The 18604-nt window shown below is 47.1% G+C and overlaps 1 protein-coding gene across 1 annotated transcript in view; it reads right to left on the minus strand.

The window, feature by feature from the left end:
• Chchd6 (coiled-coil-helix-coiled-coil-helix domain containing 6) overlaps positions 1-18604 on the minus strand; it is a 206279-nt gene that overhangs the window by 165585 nt on the left and 22090 nt on the right. Inside the window, exons 3-4 of the mRNA XM_034511780.2 lie at positions 16974-17046; positions 15195-15339 (exon numbers count right to left, since the gene is read on the minus strand). Of these exons, the coding sequence (XP_034367671.1) occupies positions 15195-15339; positions 16974-17046 (218 nt within the window). The remainder of the gene's footprint in view (positions 1-15194; positions 15340-16973; positions 17047-18604) is intronic.

The raw sequence follows: 18604 nt of genomic DNA on the forward strand, positions 1-18604 counted from the left end.
TAGTCACTGAAGATATATAATCCTCCCTCAAATCCTAAAAACTCAGATCTACTCTGGTCCAGAGCATAGCAAATGAGAAGAATCCTGCTACCTCAGGGAAGCCTAAGAATCAAGAATGCCAAGCAGGCAAATTCTTACCAGGAGAAAAGCAACTGTGTTCAATGAAGACAAGAAAGAGAGCTAGCCCCAGGGGCCCTATCAAGTCTGGACAGCAGATAAAAACACATATTCTCCCCCTGCCCCCCCCCCCCGGCAATGACCCCAGGAACAAGAGAAAAAGAGAAGTATGAGACTACACTACCCCTGCTCCCCTTCCTTCTAATACTCTGGGTAAACACAAAGCACCAACTGCCTTTGGACAGCTGTATCTTCCTAATAAGCCACTGGCCAGGCCTACAGCAGTGTCTCAAGTTCCTAGAGGAATTCTGTAGACTTCTCACTAGCCTGGGAGTACTGTCTGTCCACCTGTTACAACTGACCATCCACAGTGGAGTGATAAATGGAGCAGCAGAGCCTGACTCTGGCTGAATGGGGAAGGTCAGGCTCATTGCATATGAAGTCTACACTGAGGCCAAGAGGAATGTTCAACTTACCTGGAAGACAGGGAGGAAGCTGGGAAGTTCTCCTGGGGCCCACAAGACCAGTGGTATACAAGTTGTGTTCCAGACTAGGAGGTGGGGTGGCCTCATTCAACCAGATCCCAAGCAGCCAGAAACTATCTCAGTCCTTGTCCTGATCATATTCCCAAGATGGAGGCCCCAACTCTGACTTGTCTGCATCATATGCTGAAAAGCAATGACCCTATAAGAGGTCTGGCCAGAGCTGACTTTGGACAAATGGCTGGGGGAAAGTTGTGTGCTATGCTATGGTCAGCATCTTGACAGAAAATCTTCAGTATAGGAGAGACATGTGTCTGAGATGTTGGTGGAAGCTTGACGCTGTCTAGAAGGCCAACTGACCACTAGAAAGAAAAAGTCAAAGCAACTCAATTCAAGGGAATAACTCCCATACCCACTCCTGAGAAGCAACTTAAAGAATGAGTGGGTAGAGCCAATAGCACTGTGCCTTCACCAAGGCCTCGTGACTACTAAATGTGCAGAACCTAGCGGTTACAGCAGCAAACACTCAGCACATGGTTCAAGCACAGGTTTAATGGAGAATACGGACTCCCAGGTACTCTCAGCTCGAGGGAAGCTGTTATACTTTGAATATGAAATGTTCCCTCCAAAGGACTCCTGTGTTGAAGGTTTGGTATCCATTTAGTAAATTTGACTATTGAAAGGTGACCAGATCATGAGAACTCTACCTAATTTGTGGATTAATCCACTTATGGGCTTACAATTTCATGGCATTATTGGGAAGAAATGGAAAGTTTGAGAGGTGTGGTCAAATTGGAGGAAGGAGGTCAGAAGGGTTATGCCCTTGGATGCTATACAGAATGTCCGAGGCCCCTCTGCCTTCCTTTGCTTCCTGGCCATGATGAGATGAGCAACTTAGCTTTGCCATGTCCTTCTACCTTCCTCCTCACTGTCAAAAATACAGCTGGCAGTGAAGCCAGCTATGAGCGGAGACTTCTGAACCCATGAACCCAAGCAAGCCTTACCTCCCTTTCAACTGTATCTCTCAAGGATTTGTCACGATGACTAGCACAGTTCCTAATGGCACCTAGAGAACAGAAGCCACACACAGTTCAGAACAAGATGAATGTGGGAGTCACTGAGGGTGGGGCAGTGAGGAGGCAACAGAAGAGAGGGAGAATTTCCATCTGTCCCCAACAGCCATGCCTCTCTCCTCCACTGTGACAGAGCTTCAGCTTGATGCCAGCTGGACACAATTCCTAAACAGCCTATAACTGAGAGAGGCCACAGAACAACCATCCAACAGGATATATCCAGAAATGGTGTACTCAGTTCTAGTCTTGCTTTTAAACTGGCCATGATCTCACCAGGTCCCCTCCCCCCAGGGAGAACTGGAGCAAACACGTGGAAGCGACTCATGCTGAGGCTGGAAGGCCCCACTAGCCCAGACCACCAAGCTATGCAAAAAGGTGTTGTCTTTCTGTTTGTGTCACTGTGCCACTGGGCTCCCAGTCAACATCCTGCCTATCTACTCAGTCCTCCAAGACAATCACTGTCCTGTCTGGATCATCACAACTTCCCCTGGGATTCTTGGTGAGCCTCCTACTGATCTCTCCTCCTCCACTCTGAGCCCTCCTCCACCTTGATAAAGACCCACCATAAGCTCCCTCCTGTCTTCGACCTTGACTTTCCCCTCTGCTTAAGAAATCTTGTGATTTGAGGGCTCCCTTTGCTTGCCCCTTTTAAGTCACAGCTTTCTCAGCTTATGCCCCCAGGCTCTTCAACGTGTTCTCCTCTGACCTTGACTGTAGTGCTGCTGCTCTCCTCATCCTCAGACCCCCTCCCCCCTCTATCTAAGTCCTACTGAGCCCTCAGGCTTGGCCCAAGTATCAGTTTCTCAGAGAAACCTCTTGCTCCCCTCAACCTACATTAGGTCCTTATTGCTACTCTGGCTAAGCATTGTCCTCTTCACTAGCATCACTCTTAGCTCAGGTTGTAGCTCAAGAATGTTTGCTTGTTTGATGTCTGCTTTTCCAAGGGGAGTCTAGGCCACAGCAGGGCGGGTTCCATGTCACTTCTGCATGTCAAACACAGTGAGACAACAAAGCTCAGATAAGACAGCTGCAGCACAAGGAATAACAGAGTGAGTTCAAAGGTCAAATCCATGTGAGGACAGTGAAACTCAATGGACAGATTTGCTGGAAAGATCATGGAGACATCTGAGGAGGCATTCATGGAAGTAGAAACTGTCTGAGAAGTGAGATCACAGTTTTACCACTGTACCTCCACCATCCTCCAAGATAAAGGGACAGGAAGAGGAAGAAAGAACCTGGAAGTGCTGCTTAGGAAAGGGCACTGCTTAGTCTTCAGAAAGGGCACTAAGTATGAAGAATGGGGCTCTGGGGAGGGGAAATGGGCTAGGTACAGGTGTGGAGAAGCACCTAACTGAAGCACCCAGGCTGAACTCCTATGTGGCAGGCCTAGAAGAATGGGCCAGCACAACATATGGAAGCAGTTCTCAACACAAACCTGCCAGAGAGGAGAAATACCCAAGACGAGGAGACTCTGTAGGGCTTGGAGGAAGCCAGAAAGGAAGTTGCTGGGGCAAGAAGGAGAAAGTGAACACAGTTTCTTAAGATGCAGCTCAGAAAAAAAAGACATCCCTGGAATGTGGGAAGGCTGAGTGATAGATCTGGAAAGGGAATGTTGTTGCAGGATGCCCTGCTGGCCTGGCTATCAGGACTCAGGGGTCACTGTTGAGGGTTAGTCATCCTGTTATCTTCTGTCACAGTAAGAATGGGGGATGGGCATGGGGGATCTGTCCCACAGTCATCAGTGTCTAGCAGGCCAACTGGCTCCCACACAATATACCCAGAACTGTGAGTCCTCGCTCTGGTCAGAAGGGCTGGGGCATCACTCCAGCATTTGAGGGAGAACAGGAGGCAAGCACGGGAGAGAAAGCAAAGAATTTTGAAGGCTGAGTATGCCTGAGAAAGGAAGCAGCCTGCAGGTTCAAAACCACCATGTACATTTGGGAAGTTGGGGACCTGGGCAGGAACCCTAGGTCAAACACTCAGAGAGGGTGCAAGCTTTTCTGCCATCCCCAGCCACCTTGTGGGACCACCACAGGGATGCTGTACTTGTGAACGACCAAGGCCCCTGGGCCACAGAGTGTTACCCTGTAACAGTGGATTAAATAAACTTGTGAGGCAGCAAAGGCAGCTCTCCTGAGGGAGGATTAGGGAGGCACTGTGAAGAATGAAGAAAGGCTAAGAAAGGAAAGAAGGAAGCCTGCCACATCCCAACTGCCGAGTTAACAGTCTCGCTCGTTTCTCATCAAAAACCTCTTCGGCAGAGGTTAAGCACACAATGGCCATCGAGAGCACTGGCCTGGTGTGGCTGCTTAAAATTCTACCCACGCACTGCCGAGTTGTATTTCTATTAATGTCCAGTGTGTGTCAGAGCAGAGATAAGGTGCCGACATCATGTCCAACCAGTCAGCTAGAGAATGGGCCCATGTTCAACACTGCCTGACACTGGATGCCTGTGAATGGAGACCCCACTGCCTATGTATGCTTTAGCACTGGCTGCCATCACCACAGTGTGGCAGTATCAAAGAGAGCAGCTCAAGGCCAGGTCAGACAACCCATTCCACACACCACAAGAGAAAAGTGCAGACAGGTCAGCTGGGAAGAGGAGGAGGCAGGGACCAGGAGACCCAGGGGCAGGAGTAGGGAGGCAGCCCAGCCCTGGATGGTCCTTCCCAAGTGAAAAAACAATATATAGTCACAGAAGCCTGCACTGTACCACTAACACCCCCAGGGCATTTCAACCCAATGCTATTAGATCTTCGTCACTTGGGATGTACTACTCAATAGGCTTACTCTCCTCAACAGTGTCCACTCTCCCTTAGGTCCAGCCAAGGGCACAACAGAAGAATGGCAGGGAAGTCCCAGTGGGTTGTGGAACTGAGAAGAGGGCTGAAGGGGGCAGGGCATGCAACTGCCAGGGAAGATGCAGAGGTAGCCAGGAAACAGAGCACCCACAACCTCCTTCCTTAGTCAACCTCATATGGGTCCATGGCTAACAACAACTCTCAAGTCCTAGTGTCCAGATGGATGCAACCAAGAGTGTCAAGTTCAGGAAACTGTGCCTCTTCTCCAAGTGCTCCAAGATTGACTTGGGGGCATCAAAGAGAAGTGGATGGTTCTGAGAGAACACAGGGCCATAGGAGAGGGGATGAAGCAGGAGGTAAAAATACTCCAGTGTCCTAAAGCAGTTATCATTCTGCCACTGGAGTGCTCTGTGCTTGCCCCTTCTTTGCTATTTTCAAACAACATGACCCACCTGGATCTTCTTGTCCCCCTTTAGTCACCTGCTTGTCTTCTCTGCATTTTGAGAAAGCTGAGCTCCATGCTAAGAATTAACTGACCACTTCACCTGCCAGAGCACACAAGTTGCTTTTGAGTCTGCCATTCAGGGCTGAGGCACCCTGCTGACTCCAGGGGAAGTATGCCACATGACCAGAGAGGAAGCTAAATCTCACAGAGGCAGAACAACAGGCACGGGTCACAGCAACAGTACCCGCAGAGTCTTGAAGTCAGAGTACAGAGGTCAGCTACTTCTAAGCTGCCACACTGTAGAAGGTGATTATTACCAGTCACCAGATTATCACTTCTTGAATGACATATCCCCAATGTCTTGGTGTCACAAGGTCCTGTGCCCAGCTAAAATGACTTACTATCCCAGCCTTCCTTCCAGCCAGAGGTGCTCATGTGACAGTTCTGCCAGAGACTTCCTGGATCTTTTCAATAGAAAGGAATAAAGTTTCATTAGGAATTGGGCTTTGGGACCTTCCTTCTTTCTGAATTAGAGAATGATGTGACAGCCACTCTACATCCAGGAGAGGTACAATGAGGACCAGAAAGAGACTATACCCCTTCTGATATACTAAACTACCACATCTGCCTCAACTATCTACTCCTGGATATCTAAAGCATGAGATAAATATGCTCTACTTTTTAAGTTACTGACAAATGGGCTTCTATGACAGCAAAACCTCTTTGTATTTGGTGAATATGTTGGTATATCAAAACACAAGATGGTAGCATGACCCAGCCACTAAGTGGTTACAATACAGGTGAGAATCTAAGACCTTCAGACTCCTGTTCAATTGCTGGGTAAGCTTAACAACCTTTTTCAATTCTTTGCCTTGCCAGTAGCTGGCAGTGGTGTCTACCCAAGGGGCAAACAGTTTGCTTAAGAAAGCAAAGGTGGCATCATGCACAATCACAGGGACACTCACACCCAGACCTACCAGCCTCTCCAAGGCAGCACAGAGGTGGGCACAGGCCCTCCCACCAAGCAAAAAAGCACACACGGTCAAAATAAAAGAAGCAGCAAAATGCAATGTGAGTGACTTCCACCATAGGAAGTGAGCAGAATGGGCACCTGGGTATCTCTCTATCACCTCACACAGGCAAGGAGGGTGATCCAGTGCTGAAGCCAGTTGTCCCACAAGCTTAGGCTTATGCATGATACCAAGAGCTCTGCCTCAAAACACAGCCCAGAGTAACAGCTGGGCCTGACCTTCTACAAGTCAGAATATTGTGGAAGTGAGGAAGGGCATCCCCTACCACTCTGACACCCACACAGCTGGCAGTTAGCAGCTCACTTCCTTGGAAATCCACAGAGGCCAAGGGCTTGACTGCAATTGTCAGCCTGGTTGGTCTTCAAGAAACTGAAGAGAAAATGCTTCCTTAAGAGTTTTCTCTAGGTCCCAGCCTCAGCTGTCAGCCTGCTCATTTGTGCCTAGTGCTAACAGAAATTTTCATAGACATGCAATCTGCTAATTAAAAGTTACGACGTTGAAAATGGAACCACAATCAGCCACTTGCCTAACAAAGTTCGCACTAATGAGGACTTGCTGCTTCTGTGGGCACACAGTGGAGGGCACTGAGGTGCCCCCAGACAGCTCTATGAGGCCATGCTGAAGGCCCCTATAACCCTGTGATAGGGGCCAGGGTTGAAGCCCACCCCAAATCCTTATTATTTCATTAGAATACAATGTGCATACTTATGCTACTGAGAAACACGGCTTCTTTCACTGAATGTGACTCTGAGCAGGGCACAGAGCAACAGCTTTCTTTAAACAGGTCCTCAGGCTCCCTGCTTTCATCCTTGGGAGACCATCCTATGTGAACTACTCAGGCCACCATATCTACACCAACTCTTGTCCTAACACTCAGCCCCAGCCTCACTACCCTGTTCTCACACTATACCTCCTGGGCCTCTACCAAGGGACCACTAGTTGTCTGGTAGATAATGGCATGGATGTCATTACTACACATTGATTCAGGTGAGAAATGAGCTTCCCAGGAGAGAAGCTGAAACTTCAACTTGCAGGCCTATTGGGCCTGCCTAAGGACACATCCCAGTAACCTATCAGTAAAAGGACCAGCCATAATACCTCATGTGCCCCAGAATGGCTTACAAAAGGTCCTTTTTGTTCTGGTACTAGCCTCCCACATGGCCTGGGCTGCAGTGCTGCTCAGAGTCCAGAGATTCCCCTGGGATCACCAACATTAATCATTTTCTGACTGTAACAAATTTCTGATAGTTATTTCCTACAAGGCTAGGCTCAGAGTGCCTGCACCCCTTCCCTAGAGACAGCCGATTACCTTACCAAGCTGTCATGGGCTAGAGAAAGAGCACTGCCCTGTATTGTTTTGCAGAGAAATCTATAGAAAAATAGAAAAAGGTGGGTTTGTTATCAAAGAGGAAAAACACCCAATAGAACTGTTAAGTGAAAACAAGAGGAAGCCATTGTTTTGGACTAAACTCCATTAGGGACCATGCTAAAAAGAAAATGGAGTCACTCAAGCTAAAGTTCCTTACTGTCAAGCTGAAAATAAGCTGTTTAATCCCACCTTCCCAGAAACAGGATTAGAGAGAACAGCCAAGCTTACACACGAACCAGTATGAATCAGTCTGACTATGAAGCTCCTGATGTCCAAATCCTTACACAAAACACAGCACTCTCAAGTGATCTATCTGTCCTGTCTCCCTCTCCTCACCTTAGAAAGAAATGGCTGGCATAGTGCAGCCAGTCTCCTTTTTGAACTTGTTTCTACTGTCTTCAGAAAGTCTTTCTGGTCAGACTGCTCAAACCCTCTGTCCAGCCATCGGAACACTAGTCTACTTCATAGAACACAGTGTTGCTCAGTTCTAGACCTGAAAACAAAGCCAAGTAAATTCTTTCAACCAGTGTTTGAATTTGGTCAGCTGACAGAACCAAATCTAGAAATGACCAAGGTGTAAGAACTATAGCATCTTCTGGATGCCTGTGCTCAGAGAATGTGCAGAAAAGGGTACCATAGTATATGTTGGGGGGGGGTGCGCACACAGAAAACAGTGGCAGTGTATGTAAGGGAGGAGCCCTTTTTGCACTATATAAAATAGCAAGAGAAGCAAATTGGAGTGAAAGGGGATCTGGGGCTTTCCCCACACAGATCACTGTTTTGTCTCCAGAGAAACAATAAATACTCACTGAAAATAAGACCTGGGCTCAGACACCAGCCAAAACAAATCCTCCCACTACAAAAGCTGAGGCTACCCTACTCCAAATTACTCTACAGAGAAAAAGACTAAGGCTATAAAGATGGCTCAGTGGTGAAAAACACTCTCTACTCTATTAGGTTCAGAATTTAGATCCTAGCACCCATATCAGGTGACTCACGAATGCCTGTAACTCTAGATCCAAGGGCTCTGAGCCTCTTATGATCTCTGAAGGTTTCTGCACAACACGCAAGTTCATTCATTCCCAATCTCAATCCCTCCCCTTTCTCTCTCTTTCTCTCCCTCTCTCTTTTTTTCTCTCTCCTCCTCCCTCTCTCCCTTCCCCCCTCTGTGTCTCTGTCTCAACCTACACAAATTAAGTTTGTTTTAAAAAAAAAATCAAAAGATTGAAAAGACTGGGTCACCCTATCCACTAAAAAGCTGAATTGACCCAGTATACAAGAGCCAAAAAACTGGGTACTCAGGGACAATTTTAAGATGAAAAGCCTAGCTAGGTGTGGTTCCCAGGCCTGAAATCTTAGTAATCTGGAGGCTGAAACAGGAGGATTGCTACATTTGAGGCCAGCTGGACCACATAGTAAGTTCCAGAGACCAGGTCTCCAAAAGCAGAAAAATAAAATCCCCAGAGATGAGCACTGTGGGTCAGTTTTTCTGCAAAACAGTAAAGTCCAGCCCAGGGGCTCTTTTGATATGGCCTGTGATCCAAGAATGGTCTAGGCGTATTTTAGTGTCATAAACACTACAAAAGCAGGCAGAGACTGTGTGTGGCCTGTAAAGCCGGGAGTATTTCCTCTCTGGATCTTAACAGAAAAAAAACAAGCTGCCTCTGATCTGATTTGATCTAAAGACCAGGCTCAACAACAAGACAAACAAAGATTTAAGGACTTGAAGGACAGAAGAGAGGAATGGCAAGGCTGTTGTCCCAGTTTAACCTTTTATCAGCCATCTGGGCGTCAGCAAAATAGACAGAGATGGGAAGTCAAGATCTCTAGAAGAGGCCTAGTTGTAGAGAAAGCCACCAAGCTGCTCAGTTAAATGTCATCCCAACTTCATGACATGAGGCCTGTATTCCCAAAACCCACTTGTCCTGATTCCTGGCAAATGAAGCTTAAAGTCTATTAAGTCACTGGTTAGGAATCAAATAAACCTCTTTTTAATTGATTTTCTTTTGAACTTCTAATTACATGTAGTTATTCTGTGTGTTTGTACCACAGCACACATGTTTAGGTCAGGAGATAATTTGCAAGTGTCAGCTCTCTCCCGCCATGTGGGTCCCTAGAGATAAACCTGGGTCATCAGGCTTGCAGCAAGCACCTTCACCTACCATCTAACTGCCCTTCCCACCTCCCTCTTTGAGATAGAGTTTTGCTACATAGTCCCGTCTGACCTGGAACTTGTAGTCCCAGCTAACCTCAAACTCATGGAAATCCTTCTGCCTCAGCCTCCTAAATGCTGGGATTATGCCCTGATTTGGGGTTGCTGTTGCTGTTGTTGTTTCTAAGGGCTAAAGCTTTGTACTGCTCTCCATCCTAGCTGTGACAGCTGTAGTAGGCACCTGCTTCCCACTCTTAGCAACAGGCCTCAGTGAGACCCTAAGAACTGCTAGGCAGTAACAGCCAGTCTTTGCTACTTTGAGGGATCTTCTTTTTCCCACCCTTTGTCCTCCCAGTTTCACTACATAGGAGCGAAAGGAGGATTGGACAGGGAGGGGGGGGTGTAAGAAGGAGGAAGGAAGAAAGGGAGAAGGAGAGGGGAAGAGGGGGAGAAGGAGAGAGGGGAAGAAGGGGAGAGAGAGGGAGGGAGGGAGGGAGGGAGAGAGGAGAGGAGAGGAGAGGAGAGGAGAGGAGAGGGAGAAAGCCCTGAATTTAAATTCTTCTTTGAACACGACTAACAAACTGTAACCAACCCCCATAACAACCACCAACCCTGCCTATTGGGGCCCTAGCATTTATATACCCTCTGCAAAGTTCCCGGCATTCCAAACATCATACGATCACAGAAACTATGCAGCTGGCAAGCCCATGCCTCAGCTAGATCAGGAGGTAAATCATAGTCAGCTGCTTCCAAAGCAACTCCACATCCCCATTCCTGGGATTAAAAGGAAAGTACATTATTGTAGTGTGTGTGTGTGTGTGTGTGTGTGTGTATTTAAGAAACAAAAATTCAAAGCTGTCACTACAGGGCAGTAGCCTTCCAGACCTGCTGTTTGCCAGCCAATCATTGTCTACATGCTGAGTGAAGAGACCAGCACACTAGTACGCAGTACGCAGTACGCAGTACGCAGTACGCAGTACGCAGTACGCAGTACGCAGTACGCAGTACGCAGTACGCAGTACGCAGTACGCAGTACGCAGTACGCAGTACGCAGTACGCAGTACGCAGTACGCAGTACGCAGTACGCAGTACGCAGTACGCAGTACGCAGTACGCAGTACGCAGTACGCAGTACGCAGTACGCAGTACGCAGTACGCAGTACGCAGTACGCAGTACGCAGTACGCAGTACGCAGTACGCAGTACGCAGTACGCAGTACGCAGTACGCAGTACGCAGCTCTTACTCTCCAATGGTTCATCTGTGGAAAAGCCTACAAAACTATAAGAGGGAGATATTAGGAAGAAAGGTTAAAACTTCCTGTCACATTAACTTTTGAAAATTGCATCTTAGAGCCTTTCTTAATGTTTTCTTCACATATTAAGCTAGAGATTCACACAGTTGTATGTGGCAGTTTCTGGAAGCATTCAAACAATGCAAGTACTGTGATAATGACCAAAAGACCCTTCTTATCTGAGGAGTCGACAGAACAGCCAGTCTTTAGGTGAACTCTTAGGCTTAGATTGCCACATCTGAGAATGGAGTGGCCTACCAACTCTAAGAACGTCTCACCCCATGGCTGCATTTGGAATTTAAGACTTCCCAGAGTTGATGCTGAGCTCCTTCCTTCTGTATCCTGTGAGGAGAAAAACCCCTCCCAAGTTCTCCCTCAACCTTCCTAAATGTTACTACACATTGGCCTCAGTGGCCTCCCTGCCTGTTGCACCCTCCACTCTGGCCAGAGAATCCACCTCTCCTCACCAGCCTTTGTCTCAGGCTCATTCAAACCCCAGCATCCTCCATCTTCCTCACCTAGTACCTTAACTCATTCTTCAGATCCAGTTCAACTGTCTCCTTGTCCTAGAGGCCTTTCTCATCCTCCAAAAGCTCATCACCCTGCTTCTCCAGCATCTTCCAATTCATCCTCCTTTCAGCTTTATAGCATCCCTAACGAGAATCTGTCACTCTCCTAACAAAATACACCTGCTTAAGCGCACAAGCAGCCTATTTATCTCCATTTATTAGAAAACTAGCTCAGTATCTAGAATGCTATGCTGGGGGGAGGGGGGGGGGATGGAGGGGAGAGGGAAAGGGAAAGACACAAAAGAACAGGAAGAGAAGGAAGGAGGGAGGGAGGGAGGGAGGGAGAAAAGGAAGGTTTGTGTTGTATGTTGGGTGCACTGAGATTTCTTATACCTATTAATCCCCACCCTGAAAGCAGCAGACAAAACTGTGATGCTCACTCTGCCAGGACTTCATTTCTCAATCCACTATGCCTCAGAACAGAAGACTCGGCTCCCTAAACGACTTCATTCTCACCTGTTTCTACCAGAGTGTTTGACTTGAATTCCAGACTTCTTCCACAAACACAAAGGGCATTCTCAGCTCACACAGGCTCCAATGACAAGCATGATCTTCATCCACAATAGAGCTGGGTCTGGACCCAGCTGCAAGGGCAGGAGCAGATGTGGCACACAGGACTGTTCATTACTGCTGCATTAGATGGGAAATGTTAACACTTCTGTCAGCAGAAGCAAGTTATAAAACTTATTACCTTTCCTTCTCATTAGTTTTATGAACTTTTCCCAATAGTGTGCTCAATCGTTCCCTCATGCAGAAGAGGATGAAGAATCAATACTATAAAAGTGAGAGGCAAATAGAGAGGGCAGACAAGCACATCAAATACCTGATGCCTCTCATTGTGTCCAGACAGGGCAACAAATCCAAGGGTGTGGGACTTAGGAACATTGAGTCACAGAGGCACTAAGGAGGCTTGGGAGCCAATTCACTCCAGCAGTTACTAGGTGTGCCTCAGGCCCACACACATTTCCAGACTACCAGGCCACAGGAGCTCCAATCAATCCCTAGCCTTTCTGCACTTGTATGCAGAAGGCATGGAAGGCATGCATGGGAAAAAAACATCTCCATACTTAGTTCAAGTTTTTTTTCTCCATCTTTTTTCTTCTCATTTAAATGCTTTTTCCTCTCATTTAAATGTGCCATAGTTAAAATCCTCTCCACTGAAAACACTTGCCAACACTACCCATCCACAGCAAGCTGCTTCCTTTGCACTGATGGCACACTACCTGCCCAACACTTTAACTGCTGACACAAAAAGGTGCCTTAGTTCCCTTCTACAGGTGGCTGCACGTCTCCAGAACCAGCTGCTACAGCATTTCTTCTAGATAGTTTGATGATGCACCTGCCACAGGTCCTCATATAAGAAGTGCACCTGCTGCAGCACTGCCCAACAGAAACCAACTCCAGCAAACTTAAGACACAGTTAACTGATAGCTCTCAGCACATGACATGAGCTTCAAGATGGCAGGAGGACCAAAGAGAAAACAAGCATACCCTGGAGGGGTAGAAGACAGCAAAAGACATAGCCTAAGAGCATAAGGGGCCTCACAGCCCACCTAGGCTGTAATAAATAACTGCCACCCTGGCCTCCCACTCTCCCTCTGCACTCAGTTCAGACTGAAGTCCCTAGGAAGGGGCTATCTATCCCTGGCTGAACTTGGGACATATGCCCAGATCTAGCTTCGACAGAAGCACTAAAATTAGGCTCTTACTGAGGCTGCAACCACAGGAGACAGGAAAGCTCTTCAAAGAAGATCTGAACTCTAGTCATAAGGAGAAAAAGATGTTGAGCAGCCAAAAGTAGAAGTACCTACAAAAGTAGATAAAATATTTTCAGCTTGAAGGGACTTGTTCTACTATTCCCTGAAAATAGTTTGCAGAGGGCATCATCCATCTAGAAAGCTGGGAGAAAGCTGGTAGGGCACATTCTCTTCATCCTAAAGTAGCAATTCATTACCAAGCACACGAACAAAAATCCACACACCTGCACCAGGGTGCATTCTGCCCTTTCCACATTTCCCCTAAGGCAGGAGGGGAAGGCCTCTTCTCCTTTGCAGGTGGAGGGGAGAGAGGCTGTTAACTCCCTTCATTGTAATTATCACCTTCAGGTGAGAATGAAGCCGACAGCATGCTCTGCTCTACATCTGTCCCAAGTGAATGACACCTGCCTTGCTCAGTCCATGATTAACCTTATAGCTCTGTAAAGTCATCTCTTGTATTACTGGCTGTCAGGCTGCCTGCAGTAAGGTGACAACCTGCCTCTCTGCAGACACCATCTTCAGGAAACCTCAGATTCTGTTCTAAAAGTACAAGTGAGATAGCCCATCCCATCCTTACAACTATTAGCATGCCTCTACTGTTTCAGAGGCATTGAGGGCTGCTTTGTTGTTAGCTCATCAAGTCACCCAAAGCCTTCCATAATCTGCCTTCAGGCCTTGACCTTCTCATCCTGTATCCTACCATTTGTCTTAACTGCTTCCTAGTCCCAGTGGCTACCCATCTTCCAGGGTGAAAGTTAGTGTCATTTCTGCCTACTAGCAGGTTACAACACTCTCAAAGAACTCATCTCTGCCACTTAACACTGGACTGGAACCAACTCTCCTCTCTCAAACTTCTATTTTCTCCCCCGTCCTGAGTGTCAGAAGCTAACTAAGTAAGGGCTTATACCTTCCAGAGCAGAACATTTCACCCTCTGTGTGCTTTGAACAGCTGTGTGACTATCAGGACCGTTAGCTTATCTTTCTGCTCATCTCATCCCAGAGTTACAATCTCACCCCAGTTTCTGCACCCTTTTGTGTGCAGAGGCTGCTGACCGAATAACTGAGGCAAAGCTCCCCCTAGCCTCAAACCCATGGTCTCCAAAGCAAGCAAGCTGCCAACAGCCAGACTACCCCACTTGCCCTCAGTCTGGGTCTGTCTGACCACCTCCCAACCATGGCAATGAAAGGATCCTAGCTGCAGACAGCACAGTCTCCTTAGTCCCTCTGTATCTGAATGTTAGCCCTGGGGACCCAGTGCAATTCAGACCAATGGAATAGAAGACAAATGCTGTTAGGAGGAAGCACTCTAGAAAATCTGTCCTTGCTGACATAGACAGAGGCTGAAACAGATTCTCTTCTGATGCTCAGAGTTGTAATTGTGAGGTGGCAGCAGTCATCCTGAGTGTGGCTGGTTGACTGGGGGAAACAGTGGGAAGGAGGAGTCCCGAATCCTGATGATGCCAGCAGCTGGATGAACTGGCCCACCGGGTGCTCCTAGACACCTCACTTGTAAAATAAACTTTGCATTAAAGCTGAAGAATCCCTACGAACAGCTCTGATCAATTAGATGCATTAATAACAGTAGCAGCAATTATAGCACTCCTTCATTGTTTGCCAGCTCCTGCTAAGCCCTGGGTAGCTATTATCCCTGACCCCTGGGGCAATCCTGTGTGTGAGCATCATGATCCTCCAACAAGGCTCAATGTGCTGAAACTATAAGCAAAGGGCTCGGCTTTGCACCTGGGCTGCCTTGCTGTGAAAATGATACTCTTGGTGTCATACACTGCATGCCCCAAAACCCAACCCCGATGCCCTCCTGACACACATGGCACTGCAGCCCTTACACCAGTGATAGCAATGACAAATGAGACTCTCGATCCCCCATGGCTCTAGAGGCCTAAAGCTACAAGAATGGACTTTGACAAGGTGGCAAAGAGTCTAAAGGAGTCAAGAGTCTAAAGACTCCCAATTGCCAGTGCCTGGAAAACACCCCAAAGCCACAACTGATGAAGGCAGCTGTGGAGCAGCCTGAGCCTCCAGGGCAAGGCCTCTGCTGCCCATTCCTGCACACACTGGCAGATGGGCCAGCTCAGAAAGACACACTTACTAGTCGAGCTGACTGCTGCTGCTCATGGGTGGGGCTGGCCTTCTTCTTGGGCAGGGATGCCTTCAAATGCTTCTCAACTGCCTCTTTCTCCTTTTTTGCTACCTTCACCAGCTCATCCTGGACTGCTGCCTGCTGCTGTTGGAACCTAGGCAAGAGAGAAACAGAGAGAAACTAATAGAAGGCATGGCTAGAAGAACATGGGCAGGAAAAGACCTGCCTGCTCACTGTACCTATCTAAGCAGGGTTGGGGTTTCTGGCCCTTGGCTGCCCAGAAGAACAAGATAGGAAACCAGAAGCCAATTCTTTCAGTTGAGGGGAAGCTTCAGTGACAGCCCCCTAGTCAAGGGACAATGACATTTAGGACAACTCAGATCAGGAACAGGAGAGCTAGCCACAGGCAAAGAATGAGGCAGTCACCTGGCAGTGGGAATGTGTCAGGGCAGGGCTGAATCCCATGTGAGCCATCCTTTTAAACAAGTAGGCAGGGTGGGGTATGGCCTTCTTGTTTGGCAGAGGGCCTGAAGGGTTTAGACAGCAGCATTCTTGGGGTTTAAACATCTAACTTTGTTCGGAGTGCAGTTGTAACCTTTGACCTATCCTGGCATTCTGCTAGTGTGTCACAGCAGATAAAAGCTAAGAGGACTAAGATGCCCTCTGTGTTGTTCATAGAAGTAAAATAGCACAAGCAGCAAGCAGCAGGGTCACAGTAGAGAAAAGGCCACAGCATCATGAAAAGCTATACCACAGCCTCAGTGCTAACTTGGATTTATATGTAACAAGTTGAATCTAAAAACTGAGACTGAATAAACAATCTGATTAGCACTAAACATGCTTGAAAGCAGGTGTAACTGATGGAAAGTAATTATAATAGAAAGTAAAGCAACAAGATATGAAAACGCCTATGACGTTAATATACCCGGAGTTAAGGTAAAGACATCAAATGCAAGAAACACCCAGAAGAGCCACAGCAGTTGCACTGAGATAATGAGTCTATGGGGATTTGTTTTTATTTTATGTATTTTTTAAAAATCTTTTATCAGCATGTATTGCTTTAAAATTGCTAAAAGTTACTGAAGGGAGCAGGGAGGTTATACACTCCTGGAGATACCACTGGGATACAGGAGGGTAAATTTTGAGACCATGAGTCTTTACCTAGGATTGTCATGCTGGAGGGCAAACCCTCAGCCAGGACTGATAGTGTCCACAGGCTGAGACTGGGCCCTGGGACCATACAGAGGCTGTTTCTTCAAGGACGATGAGGACGCCTATGAGTAAAGAGCACAGAGGGCAGGCACTGTACTTACTCCTGACTATGCCCCCATTAAGAACATCCTCCTCTGCAGTGATTTCTCCAGGTGACAACTGGTGGGTTAAAAAATCAGGAAGCTGGCCTCAACATAAGGGGTCTTGGTGTCACTTTTCTATATATCCAAGCTACAGATAAAATGGCTGTTGTGAGCTCTCAAGATCATGGCCTGGACTGGCAGGAGGTTCATCACACAGAACTGAGCAAGCTCCACTTCCTTTATTCTTCCAAGAACCTGCCTCTTTAATTCTGGATTTTAAGAATGAATTTTTTAAGAATCCATCTCTGGTAACCAGTTTCCCTGTGCCCTTTACAGTGGACCAGAGCCATCATGGCATTGTGTTTCAACACAAGCCAACATAAAAATGACAAGGCATTGTGCTCCAGGAGTCAGGGGTTGGGGGTGGAGGTACACCTGGAGGAAAGCAGCTTTGGGGTCTGGGGGCAGCAAGGGGATACACTCTTGGGCTTACTTCCTGAGATCCTCCTTCACTGCTGAGGACTGCAGACCACCACCACCACTCTCTGCACTGAACACTTTAAAGTCTGCAAAAGAACCAGCAGAAATGGGCCAATTAACAACACTCAGGATTGATAAAGAAAGGGTACAGGAAAACACACACACACACACACACCAATGTATTTCCTCAGGAAAGCACACTCTGCATGTGGACAGTGTCCCCAAGAAAAAGCATGCCCCATGGACAGACTGCAGAGTTCTAGAGGCAGATAGGAGCATAACCTCAAATAACCAGTCTGCAGCGCCAAACGACACGAGGCTGCTCTGACCACAGGTTCTGCAGCAGAGCATCCTTACTGTGGGGCTGGCAGCAAACCACCCAAATGCTGCCCTCCAGGTTCACCATTACATGCCCCACAATTATTAGCACTCTGAAATTAACTCCTAACCCCACAGGCCAGAGATGGCTGAGGGTAATCACCCTCTGCCATGTATCTGCAAGAGGAGGGTAGAGACTCTTATATCCTGTTTCTTTTGGAACCTGCCATGGTTTGAATACTTGCCCCTCTAAAACTCAAGATGGGACAGTATAACAGTAAGAGGCAAGGTCTTTAGTAGCAATTAGGACTAGAAAGCACCCCACCACGGATGGCATCATTTAGTTTGTAAGACAATGGAAAGCCTTCAGCATTCAGACTTGTTCTGTCCTCCGTGTGCTGTCCTATGCTGCCTCGGAACTCTACCCAGTTCCCATCAGCAATAAAGCCCTGATAAATGCTGCCCTTTGACTTGGACTTCCAACCCCTTGAGCTATAGAAACTGACTTCTTCATAAATTATCTCACCTATGGTATTAGTTACAGCAACTGAAAACAGCATCCATTTCTACAAATTCTTAATGCTGGTGTGGCATTCTCCATTAAACCTATTTTACTTCTAGAATTATCTAGAAGTATTGGGTTGTTAGGGACTTCTCTCATGATGACGCCTTTTTTTGTAGTCTGCTATGGTGTCTGAGACCTCTGCATCTCCATGACTTTGGTTCTTGCAACAGAGCAACAGTGTAAGGGAATGATTTAATTTTAACAGTGTTTTTTAACTTTGTTCTATCACTAAAATAAAGGCAAAAACTATGCTTAAAAGACACCTTAAAGTCAGCCCATTTTAAGCTGGTCCACTTCTGTCGAATCTTTTCCACATTCAGAAACTTAAAATACACTCTGCAAAATATTTTGTTACTGCTAAAACTAAGTGACAACTGAAGTCCCATTATTCCTTTCAAACAGCTGAAACTTAATGAAACTGAAGTCAGTACCTATTCTCCAAAGCTGAGATGACAATACACTGTAACAATCTCCTTTGCCCATGATTCTCTCCCTCTTCAGTTAAATCTGCTTATTAAAGCTCACTGAGTCAAGTTAGACCCCTTTTAGTCTTTCTCATCTCTAGGGCAAAGAACTCCTAGGAAAGAATCATGTTGGGTCCAGGAAAGGATAGGGACTTGGAGGGTGAGCTTATTCAGCCCTTTAACTAAGATCTCAGCGTGAAACCCAGGCCCTGATTGGCTCTAAGGCCTGTGAGAAGCCCTGAGGCTTACAACACAATGGGAGGAGTGTCCGAGCCCTCCAGCCCCTATTGGAGGTGA

The sequence above is a fragment of the Arvicanthis niloticus genome, chromosome 9, assembly GCF_011762505.2.
Source record: "Arvicanthis niloticus isolate mArvNil1 chromosome 9, mArvNil1.pat.X, whole genome shotgun sequence".
Taxonomy (NCBI): domain Eukaryota; kingdom Metazoa; phylum Chordata; class Mammalia; order Rodentia; family Muridae; genus Arvicanthis; species Arvicanthis niloticus.